Here is an 11,704-nt window from a genome sequence, read left to right as displayed (position 1 = left end):
GCCCAGTCTGTGTGCCTGTCACCCATTTTTGGGCATGTCTTCTCTGAGGGCTGTGCTAGCCCTCCTACTCCCATTTCCATCTTGTAATTTCCTTTTCACTTTTTTTTTTTTTTTTTTAAGATTTTTATTTATTTGTTTGAGAGAGAGAGAAAAAAGAGGAGGGCAGAGGGGGAAGCAGACTCCCAGCTGAGCAGGGAGCCCGATATGGGGCTTGGTCCTGGGACTCCTGGATCATGACCTAAGCTGAAGGCAGACGCTTAACTGACTGAGCCACCCAGACACCCCTCACTTTCTGTCTTTAAACAGTAACTTTCTTTCTTTCCTTCTCTTGCCCAGTCTGTGGAAAACTTATTTTCCTGTCCATTATGTCCCACTGAACATACTTTTCAGTGGCTACCAGTATGCCCCATAAACAACATGAACCCAAGGCCCTTTCACTCCTATGGTGGTAAAAACCCTGCAAGTCACAGTTACATTTAGTGCATATGTAAATATCCTATAATTGAACCTTTGTACGTATTTGGTATCCTGCTGACATTCATCATTGCCACGTAAGTAATTCACCCGCCCAGAGGGAGGGCTCTCCTTAGATGTGTAGTGTTGGGCTCCATGAAGGCACTCTTCTCTTAGCTTTTCCTTACTTTTCTCTTAGCTAAGATGAGACACTTTTCCTCACTTTTCTCTTAGCTAAGATGAGACACTAACTCAGCCAGTGACCTTCTGCTGTTGAACCAGTTTGTATTTTACTGTTTAACTGATCAATATTTGGGGGGCTTAATTTGAATATTGAACAAAACATGAAATTAATGGTTTTGACTTCTCTTTTGAGGAAATAGACCAATAAGTCTCCCAGAAAAGAAATAGTCACAATCAAACAAATGGAAAGAGGAAAGGCTGCCCCAAAGTAAAACCTAGCTGAGTTTCTTGGTTCAAACAGCATTTATCTGATGGATGTTTTGGTGACAGATATTAACTAGGCTTATTGTGGTGGTTGTTTTGCAATATACACATATATAGAATCATTATGTTGTACACCCCAAACCAATACAATGTTATCTATAGCTCAATATAAAAAACAGCATTAAGCACATATATACTTCATGTAATGTGTCAGATGCACATATATATCTCTCCATCTGTCCAAAAGAAAGGATTACCTTGCAAGGCGGTTCTGAGGATTAAAGATATATATATCTTTATATAGATATCTGTACATATATTTTGGCCTTGTGAGGTAATCATTTCCATTGGACAGATGAAGACACAGATTCAGAAAGGTGAGCAAGCTTGTCTGTGGCTAGGATGCTCTTAAGCAATAGAATGAAAATGTGAACTCAGGTCTGGCTCAAAACCCAGGGTGTTTCCACTCACTGGTGTGATCTATTCAAACCACCAGCCCCCTCGACAGTAATAATCATGTTATGATAAAAGTCGTTGCTAACATTTATCTAGATCTTCTCATGTGGCAGGCACTGTGCTAAGCAATTTATGTATATCATCTTTTTAATCCTCACAATTACTGGTAGTTTATCAAGACCTCCATTTCACAGCTGAGGAAACTGAGTTTTACACAAGTTCAGTAATTGCCTTGTTCTCACAGCTGGTAAGGAGTGGGGCCAGAGTTGAACCTGGGTCTGATTCCAGAACCCATTCTTTCCATCCTTACACTTGACTGCAGGAAACTCCACTCTTGTCCTGGTTCCAACCAGGCAAGTCATTTGATAGTTCTGTCTCAACTTCATCGTACCTTAAATGGGGACACTGTTCCTTGTCCTTCACAGAGACATGGGAGTTTTAAGATGAGAAAGTGCTGAAGCTTTAAGAAGAGAAACTGCTACGTAAACCTAGACATGGTCAAAGTTTCACTCAGATTTTCCCTCTCTGGCGATCACAAAGGGATTTAGCTGACATCATTAACTCTTAAACATCCTCTCAAGTGGGTACTGAGTATTATCTTCACTCATCAGAAAGCTGAAGCATAAGATGACGTAATGTGCTGGTCATCCGGTGGTCGAGCTGGGAATAAAACCCCAGATTCTAGCTCCCACTGCTATGTTCTTACCATCAATCCTACTTCTGCATTTCAAACTTAATTGTAAAACAGATGAGGGTAGAAACATCAGTGTCCACTTCAAAACACAGATTAAATACTTACAGAAATTAAATTTTCTACTGCAGTGACACTAATATAACCCCAAAGGCACTTATCCTCATTCTAGAGAAGCTGGATGAAGAATCAAAGCCAAAAATTTCCATTTCTGCAGTATACACTTCAGCTCCTTAGTTTCTCAAATAACTTATTATTAATCAAAGGTTTTCCAAAACTGGGTGAGTCATTACCTAGTTTCAACTAGTGAGTCTGTAAGCTTCCACAGGGAGCATAAAACCTCAGTATTAAATTGTTCGCTCATAAAATCAGAAAAAAGCATCAAACAGATTTTCACATTATAAACATCTCATTTAACTATATAATTTGACTTGGAAATTATTCTAACATACCAACCTGAGCTCAAAACTCAATTTCTAAAGTGAATTGCCTAATTAAAACAACAAAAGCACACACACTGCACTTTTATGATCATTCTTCTCCTGTATAAAAAAGTAAGTTTTGTGCTTTCCACCCAACCCTTGCCACAGACACACACAAACCTTATAGTAAAATAAAAAGTAGTACTGGGGCCAATTCTCTGTCTTCAATAGGGGATGAGTGTTCAGCCTAGCTCCCAGATTAGGAGCTCCTCCTAATTCTTGCTTTCTAGAACAACACAAACATCTTCTAATTATTAGGAACTTGATAATCACATATTCTGAAATTACCGCAGGGACCAGAGAGGAAATAAGAGAAAGAAATTTCCACTCTCAATATTGAACTAAATACTGCAGTCCATAGACACTTCATTGTTCCTTTCTATGACTCCCACCAAATTAGATTTATAAATGAAAAACATGCCATTTTGTTATAGCGAAGAGAATTAAGTTACAGGAACCCAAAGAGCTATTCTCAAATGACCAGAGTTTGCTTCTTGGGTGGCTTGAGAGGCCTAAATTCACCCCTAGCTGCAAAATAAAAGTCCAACCACCTTCACATGTGCTATGAGGCGAAAGTAAAGGTTGATGTGGGGCACTTGGTCTTCTCAGAGGTTGTTTATTTGATCCATTAGTCCAACTTTCCTTTGAGAAAAATCTTTGTCTTGGTTTCCATCACTGAAACCAATCACAGCTTCTGTTGAGTCAGGGGCTCTAAGGTCTCTCAAACTTGAATTTGAGTGTGAATCACCCGGGGATCTTGTTAAACTGCAGACAATGATTCAGAAGAGTCTGGGACCGTGTGCCCAGCAAGCTCCCGGGTGATGTCAGTGCTGCTGCTTGATGCATACACTTTGAGTAGTAGGACAGTAAGAAATGTCTCCAAAGAAAAATAACCTCAATCAGATGTTTATTCTTGAAAGAGAGAGCCTCCACCAGGACTCTGTAAAGGTAGAGAATATTCCAGAGCCTAAACAAGGTACCTGGTCCTTCTCCCTTTTCTATGATTTTTACGAGCTGGCTGTAAACCCAATATGGTACCTGAACAAAGGGCAACTTTTAAAAATGTCTTTTGTGTTGACAGTTTATTACTGGGGCTTGACTTGATGGGGCTTCTATGGATGAACATAAAAACTTCAAGCCTTTTGTAATGCAAGGGGTGATTCAAAATAAATATTTTTAATTATGTCAAATACTAATGAATAAGTGATGTTCACAAATAGTATATAAGAGAATCACTTGGGATTAGTCATTTTCATTTCTCCCACAAAATAAATAGCTCATGTAGTAAAGAAGACGCCTTTCCTTAAGCAGGAGGAAAACTCAACAGAAATAGTCATGCCTGCGGCACAATCACAGTATTTTTAGTGAGGAAAATACCAAGAGTAAAACATACAAAAGTATATGAGGAGAATTATATGATATTAAATGTGTCCCTAGAATCTGGGGAGAGAGTTCAGAGGAAAAGAACAGCTGGTAAATTTCGGAAAGATTTTAACTGAAAAGATTACACATGAGAGCAACAGTCCATTCGCCTTAAGAAAAACAATAAACACCCACAAACTTTCATTTTCAGGTTTTCAGTAATTTTTTTGTCTTTTTGGTTTTTTTTGGTATGACCATTAGACTAACCTCCCCCACAAAATTCAACCAGCCATCATAAAAATTAAGCTGTGGACAGGTCCAGCTGGCTATATCCCATGTTTACCCTTCAATGCTTCTCCAGCCAATGACGGTAAAATTCATGGTCTACACAGCAAGAGTAAAAAGAGAATCACTTCCCTTCACACAGAAGGAACCCCCCATCTGGAGCATCTTTCTGCACTTCGCAGTGTGAGGTGTCTCAGTGCTTGCCGGCACTCTTCAGCCCCATAACTGTGAAGGTAGCAGCCGTCAGTTTCTCATAAACCAGGAACATGAGAGCAGCGGTGAGGACTGTCTGTAGCAGTTTGGCTTCAAGGCCCTTGTAGAGTCCCATGATTCCAAAACGCCTGAAAGAAAAGAGGTTTGAAAAAAAAAATAACAGGTTTTCTTCATAAAAGTCAACTCCTGCATCAAAGAAGCAGGCTCTCATAGCCAACCCTTATCCCCAGGGGAATATGTTCCGATTGGATGCCTGAAACTGCAGTTAGTACTGAACCCACTATTTTTTTCCTATACATACAGAACCATCCAAAGTCTAACTTATAAATTAGGCACAAGAAGAGACTAACAACAATAGCTAATAATGGAATAACAATATACTGTAATAAAAGTTATGGGAGGGGCGCCTGGGTGGCTCAGTGGGTTAAAGCCTCTGCCTTCAGCTCAGGTCGTGATCCCAGGGTCCTGGGATCGCGCTCCGCCATAGGGCTCTCTGTGCAGCATGGAGTCTGCTTCCTCCTCTCTCTGTCTGCTTTGCCTACTTGTGATCTCTGTCTGTCAAATAAATAAATAAAATCTTAAAAAAAAAAAGTTATGGGAATGTGGTCTTCCCTCTCGCTCTAGTTTGGACGAATTGAGATGCAGTGAGGTGAACGAAGCAGATATTGGGACGTGGTTAGGTCCTACTGACCTTGTGACGTTAAGTCAGAAGAAAGATCATGGGCTTTCAGACTGTGGTTGACAGTGGGTCGCTGAAACCATGGGAAGAGACACTGTGGATGAGGGGGGGAATACTATATTTGCATTTTCTAAATTTTATATAAGTGGAATCATATGGTATGAATTTTTTTTTGTCTGACCTCTTTCACTTGGCACAATTATTTTGAAATTCATCCATGCCGTTCTATGTATTAGTACGTCCTTTCTTATGTGCTATGTAGACAGATAGTCACTTGTGTGTCTACTCACCCAGTGACAGGACATTTGTATTATTTCCAGGTTTTGACTCTTAAAAATAAAACTCCTATTAACATCTGTGTACAAGTTTTTGCACAGACATATTTCATTTCTCTTGGGTATATAACTTGAGAGGAAAGGCTAGGTCCTATGATAGCTGAATGTTTAACTTCTGAAGAAAATACCAAACTTTCCAAAATGATTGGACCATTTTATTTTCCCACCAGCAGCACACAAAGTTCTGGTTGCTCCACATTCTTGCCCATACTTGGTATGGTGAGCATTTAGTTTTAACTTTATGCCAGTTCTTTATCTTTGATTTTTTCTTTTATCCCAAGCATATTCTGTTTTATAATAAATTTATTTACTTTCAACATCCAGGGACAGTAATAAAGTTATAGCAGCTTTTGCTTCAAAGAAGCCCCTGACTTACTTCACACCCCTGAGATTCTCTAAATGGAATCTGTAAAAAAGTGTGAATCTCTAAATAAGGCCACTGTCAGGATAAAGTGAGATTACCCATTTGAAGCACAGAGCTACCACAAAGCAAACACTCAAAAATGTTAGCTACTCTTACCATCAACAGCACTGCTGTCATCATTACAATAATCACTGTTACTCTTCCTAACCCCCCTTTCTAGGACTACTACTGTCTATTATCTGTTTATTTCTACCTACGAGAGAGCTCACAGGATATGCCACTGCCAGCAGCACTACTACTGCAGAACAGTCTCTACACTAGGAGGCTTCCTTCTCTAAAGGAGTTCTGTACATTTCTAAGTTACAAAGACCTGAAGTTTTTCCGTAACTTCCCCAAATGCTGCCCTAAAACGAGAAATGTCTGAGCACAGCACACAAGGAGAGGTTTCTAGGCTGCCACCGCCAAGGCAGTAGCGCAAGTTAAGCAGATCCGGCTACTCCCTGGCAGGGATGGCTGCTGAAAGGACAGAATGTGAAGCATCTACAAAGCTCACTTTACGGCACACTGGGCAGCTCAGCTCAGTTGTTAAGCTTCTGCCTTAGGCTCAGGTCATGATCCCAGGGTCCTGGGATCGAGCCCCGCATTGAGCCCCACATCGGGCTCCCTGCTGAACAGGAAGCCTGCTTCTCTCTCTCCCACTCCCCCTGCTTGTGTTCCCTCTCTCGCGGTCTCTGTCAAATAAATAAATAAAATCTTAAAAAAAAAAAAAAAAAGCTCACTTTACTCGTTGGTGAAGAAGATAAAGAACATTCCGAAGACTCCCCAGTGTTCTGTTTTCTGGGTTTAGTCTGTGACGTCCAAACTGGGGAAGAAGAAAAACAGATGAATTTCTACCTGCGGAGGAAATTATGTTGGAGTAATGTCTTATAGTATACAGTAATAAAAACATCTGAGGGGTGCCTGGGTGGCTTAGTTGTTAAGCATCTGCCTTCAGCTCAGGTCATGCTCCCTGGTTCTGGGATGGAGCCTGCATTGGGAATCCCCACTTGTCGCGGAGCCTGATTCTCCCTCTCCCACTCCCCGTGTATGTGTTCTCTCTCTCTCTCTCTCTGTGTCAAATAAATAAATAAAATCTTTAAAAAATAATAATAAAAAATAAAAATATCCAATTATGTAGATTTCATGAATTTTCTCTTTTTTAGTGAAATAAGTGAAAATAAATATTTTTCAGGGCACTTAGGTGGCTCAGTCGATTGGGCATTCGACTTTTGGTTTTGGCTCAGGTCATGGGATCAAGCCCGGTATCAGGCTCTGTGCTCAGCATAGAGTCTGATTCAGATTCTCTCCTTGTCCCTCCCCCTCTCCCATTCCCTCTGCTCTCTCTCTCAAATAAACTGAATGAATGAATGAAGGAATAAATAAATAAATAAATAAGAAATATTTTTTAATGAAGCAAGCATGGGAATTTTCACTTCAGAGAATTATAGGGAAAAAACTACCTCAAAAGAAAACAAAAATGGCCACAATGAAGATTTAGATACTGATGGTATGGCTTACCCTCCAGTCCTTTAGAAAGTTCTGATAAACACTAATCAATTAGAACCACTGCAGCCTAAGCTCGTCAAGTTATATGCTTACATTATAAAAGTATCAAAATACATTTATTTAGATGCTACCGAATTCCCTTATATTAAATACCAATTTAAAAAAGCACATCAGCAGAAACACTTTCAACAGAAGGTAATGAATTTTTTGAACTGAGATATTTTCACCATCACCGCCATTTTATCTATCAATAAATACTTTGAATTTTTTCTCCAAAATAGATCATGAATCTGTCCACGTCTTATCTCTCCTCTCCACTGCTACTACCTCTCACCTGTACTATGGAAATGGCGTCCTTTCCTGATCGCCCCCCTACCCTTATCTCTTAGCCCTAGGACCAATTCACCACACAACAGCTACAAGAATCTTCTTGAATTGTAAATCAGATCACATTGCTCCCTAGTTTAAAGCCCTTCAAAGCCTTCCCACTCAGATGAGAATAAAATCTAAAATCCTCACCTATAGCCTTCCCTGCTACTTTTCCAATCTCATCCTGAGCCACTCTCCAGCCAGAGTGGCCTCTGTTCAGTTCTATCATCACCAACCTCTTAGCATATCATGTTCCCTCTACCTAGAATGCTCTTTGACAACTGGGTCCTTATCTTCCTTTAAGTCTTGATTTTTATATACGCATCCTTAGAGGAGCCCAATCCTTAATCACGCTGTCTAAGAAGATCCACACCATGCCCCTCTCTACCAAATTACAGAACACAGTTCACCTCCATGATAGCTCTTTTCTCAACTTATAATTACCTATTTATTTTGCTTATTTATCTGTCATTCTTTCCTCTGTTACCTCCATGAGGACAGGGATTATGATATTTACTTACCATGTATACCCAGCTCCTCACACAGAGTGGGTGTTTAATAAATATTTTGATGAATAAATAACTGAATGAAAAAAAGAACTCCAGAAATTTCAAAGTACTTCAGGAAAAGTAAATCAATTCCTCCTGAATGAACTAAACAAATCAACTTCTGATTTTGTAGGGTTAACCTAAGCAAGTCAACTTAAATGAGAAAGAAACAAGCTTATACATTCCTAAAGTCATTAAAGAACCTCCTCTCACATTTGGGTTTTCTGAGATACTATGTTACCTAAGAAATTACAAATGTAAACTTTGTTCCAAACCGAATAGGAAACCAACGGATGACCAAACAAATGGAAAAATGGTATAGCCTACCGACTGACTACTTTATTGCTTTATTAACATTGCTTTAAACAGAGAAACCATGTACTTCCGAATGTTGTCTGACTAAATGCAGGAAGACCGCCAGCACTCACCCTCAGAATGGACTGTACTGTCTGCATGGGATAGGTGACCGTAGTAGCAATTGCCTTGGATATTGCACCAATGATGAACACATCCAAAGAAGAAAGCTGGAAAGCCAAAAGAGAGCAAACCACATCAATCCAAATAACAGAGTGTCAGAGATTATTATCTGTTGCTTTCAAAATTAGGGATTACCTTTACTAGTTTCTTTAGAAGCTGCCGTTTTAAACCTTCATAGAACATGAACTGGATGGCAGGATTGAAGACCAACAGCAAGGAAGGAAATGTGCCATTCCATAAAGCCAAGATTCCTTCATCTCGAATGATCTGGTGAAAAGCATCTAAGCAAGAAATCAAGGACTTTTGACAACAATTCCCTAACTGGAGAACACAATGTGAATTTTGTTCAAATGTACCCAAAACACAAATCATAACAGTTCTATTAAAATTTCCTTCATGCAATGACAGTCTAGGGGCATATTCATCAGGTAACTTCTTTTTTTTTTTTTTTTTTTTAATTTTATTTGTTTATTGGACAGAGAGAGATCACAAGTAGGCAGAGAGGCAGGCAGAGAGAGAGAGGAGGAAGCAGGCTCCCCACCAAGGAAAGAGCCCAATATGGGGCTCGATCCCAGGACCCTGGGATCATGACCTGAGCCGAAGGCAGAGGCTTTAACCCTCTGAGCCACCCAGGCGCCCCATCAGGTAACTTCTTGATAATCATCAGACACTGACAGTCACATTACTGAGAGACCAACTTAAATTACAGGCAATTCTTCCTGACAATCTGGCATTAGATGGTCAGGTTTTCCTAAATAATCACCACCACCATGACTGAGAACTCTGTCTTACAGAGAATTGTGAACTTATAGCCCATGTGTTTCACAGCAAAGCCCAGGACAACAATAGATAGTACCTTGGGATCCATTATTTAGGATATGGCTTCTAAGAAAACCACTATTCTCATTACAAAGATGGACACATGGGAAAGGAGAACCAGGTAACGTGGTATTATTAAGCTAAAAGTCATGAGATATTAACGATAACTTTATCCAAAGACAACATTAAAAAGAATAGTGTAGGGGCGCCTGGGTGGCTCAGTCACTAAACATCTGCCTTCAGCTTAGGTCATGATCCCAGTATCCTAGGATCAAGCCCCATATATCGGGCTCTCTGCTCAGCAGGGAGCCTGTTTCTCCCTCTCCAGCTCCCGCATGGTTGTATTCCATCTCTTGCTACCTCTCTCTGTCATAAATAAATAATATCTTAAAAAAAATAAAGCAAAAAGGAACAGTGTAGATTATTCTTTAGAAATCTTGACCCCCTCCTGCCAACACTCTACAAATAGCATACTTCTCTACCTCCTGACGTTGAGTTTGGCCTCTTTGCTAACAAGAGGATGTTAGCAAATGAGAGGCAAACGGGGGGTTTTACAACTGGACGTGTCCTCTTGTGCTTTTGCCATTACCAAGAGAAGAGTATGTGTAGGCTGATCCCAGCCTAGATGAGTCAAATCTTTGTCAATCTGCAGACACATGAGCTAAACAAGTGCTTACTATTAGACGTGGAGATTTGAGGCCGTCTGATATGCAACATAATTGTGGCAATAAATTCCAGACACAGAGAGAAAAGAAACTCCTTAAATAGGAACTCACCCAACAAACACTTACCAATAATACCTTTGTAGTTGGTTGGTACAATGTCTTCATTCCTAAATTTTGCCCCTTGTAGTTTCAGTCTGGTGTTTACCACCCAGAGCGGAGTTGTTAGCAACACATTCACCACTCCTTTAAGAAAGAGAAGACAAAGGGAAAGCAAAATGTAACCTTGTAAGCTGTTCTGTCTTATGTTAAAGCTACGGACTACGGACCAATGTTTCATTTATACTTCTGCCAGTGACCTACTGGGAGACCTGAGGTAAGGTGTTGCTCTGTGACAGGGTATAACACAAGCCACTACTGTTAGAAGCAATTCAAAAGCCTTGCTGATAGTAAAATGGCTGGCAGCAGTACCTTTCCACATTTCTATGAAAGGAAATGATTTGTCAACTTATATAGCATCCAAAGTAGCAATTTTGATCTAGTTCTAAGTATATTTTTAAAAATAACAGTTTTAATAAGGCCTACTGATCACATACTAAGTCCATGACAATATCTAAGAAAACACGGAATTTGCAACTCTCACGTAAGTAGCTTACATGGTTTTAAGCGAGTATGGGTTTGGTACAATGGGTGACAGGTGGGTGAAAGTGGTGACATTTGAAAGAGCTTCACCAGGGACTAGAGGCTCACAGAAGAGTTCCTCATCACTTAGGGGATTAGGATAGGCAGGCAGCAAGCAGTGGTTATGAACCATCACAAAACGTCTGAAGTAGCTTCGCAAGCATCATGATCCTTACAAGCTTAAGGATGGGGATGTTGGCCCCCCAATGTTGCCTCAGAGTGGAACAATACAATGAGCCAGGTGCTTCTGTTCTGAAAACACATGATCCCAAGTTAACACCATCTTGAGATATTAAAATATTCCTCATCAGTCCTGGAATGATTAAAAAAAAATACCAGATAGAGTTGTAACAAAATGCCTGACACATAGTATATACTCTATAAATATTTGTTAAATAAATATTGAAAAAATGAACCAATGAACAAACTCAGCAAACAACCACACATCAAGCTATCCAGCTCTAGCCAGGCTTTGAAGAACCAAGAGGCATAATCCTAAGGAAGAGAAATCTTCTTTTACTAAACGTCATTTAAACACAACAGGAGGAAGAATGTTTTGGTTTACAGAATCTCAAAACACACCATTCAAAAAATACAAGTCCAACCAAAGATAAGCTGGATGAAACAGCCAAGAGATTAAAATCCTATTTTTTCATCTGTGGTATATAGCTGCTAAAGTAAGATACTGTTACCTCTTTTTTTTTTTTAATTTATTTTTATTTTTTATAAACATATATTTTTATCCCCAGGGGTACAGGTCTGTGAATCGCCAGGTTTACACACTTCACAGCACTCACCATAGCACATACCCTCCCCAATGTCCATAACCCCACCCC

The 11,704-nt window shown here is 39.8% G+C and overlaps 1 protein-coding gene across 1 annotated transcript in view; it reads right to left on the bottom strand.

Annotated features, from left to right (window-relative positions):
* Window positions 1-3,128: 3,128 nt before the first annotated feature.
* Window positions 3,129-11,704, bottom strand: part of LOC111157566 (solute carrier family 25 member 17) — a 48,624-nt gene continuing 40,048 nt past the window's right edge. The window contains 5 exon segments of the mRNA XM_022519083.1: window positions 3,129-4,517; window positions 6,547-6,629; window positions 8,658-8,753; window positions 8,842-8,987; window positions 10,317-10,433. Of these exon segments, the coding sequence (XP_022374791.1) occupies window positions 4,370-4,517; window positions 6,547-6,629; window positions 8,658-8,753; window positions 8,842-8,987; window positions 10,317-10,433 (590 nt within the window). The 3' untranslated portion in view covers window positions 3,129-4,369.

Source organism: Enhydra lutris, unplaced genomic scaffold (assembly GCF_002288905.1).
Source record: "Enhydra lutris kenyoni isolate GAN:26980312 unplaced genomic scaffold, ASM228890v2 scaffoldscaffold55, whole genome shotgun sequence".
NCBI lineage: Eukaryota > Metazoa > Chordata > Mammalia > Carnivora > Mustelidae > Enhydra > Enhydra lutris.
This window is presented reverse-complemented; position numbering and strand designations above follow the sequence as displayed.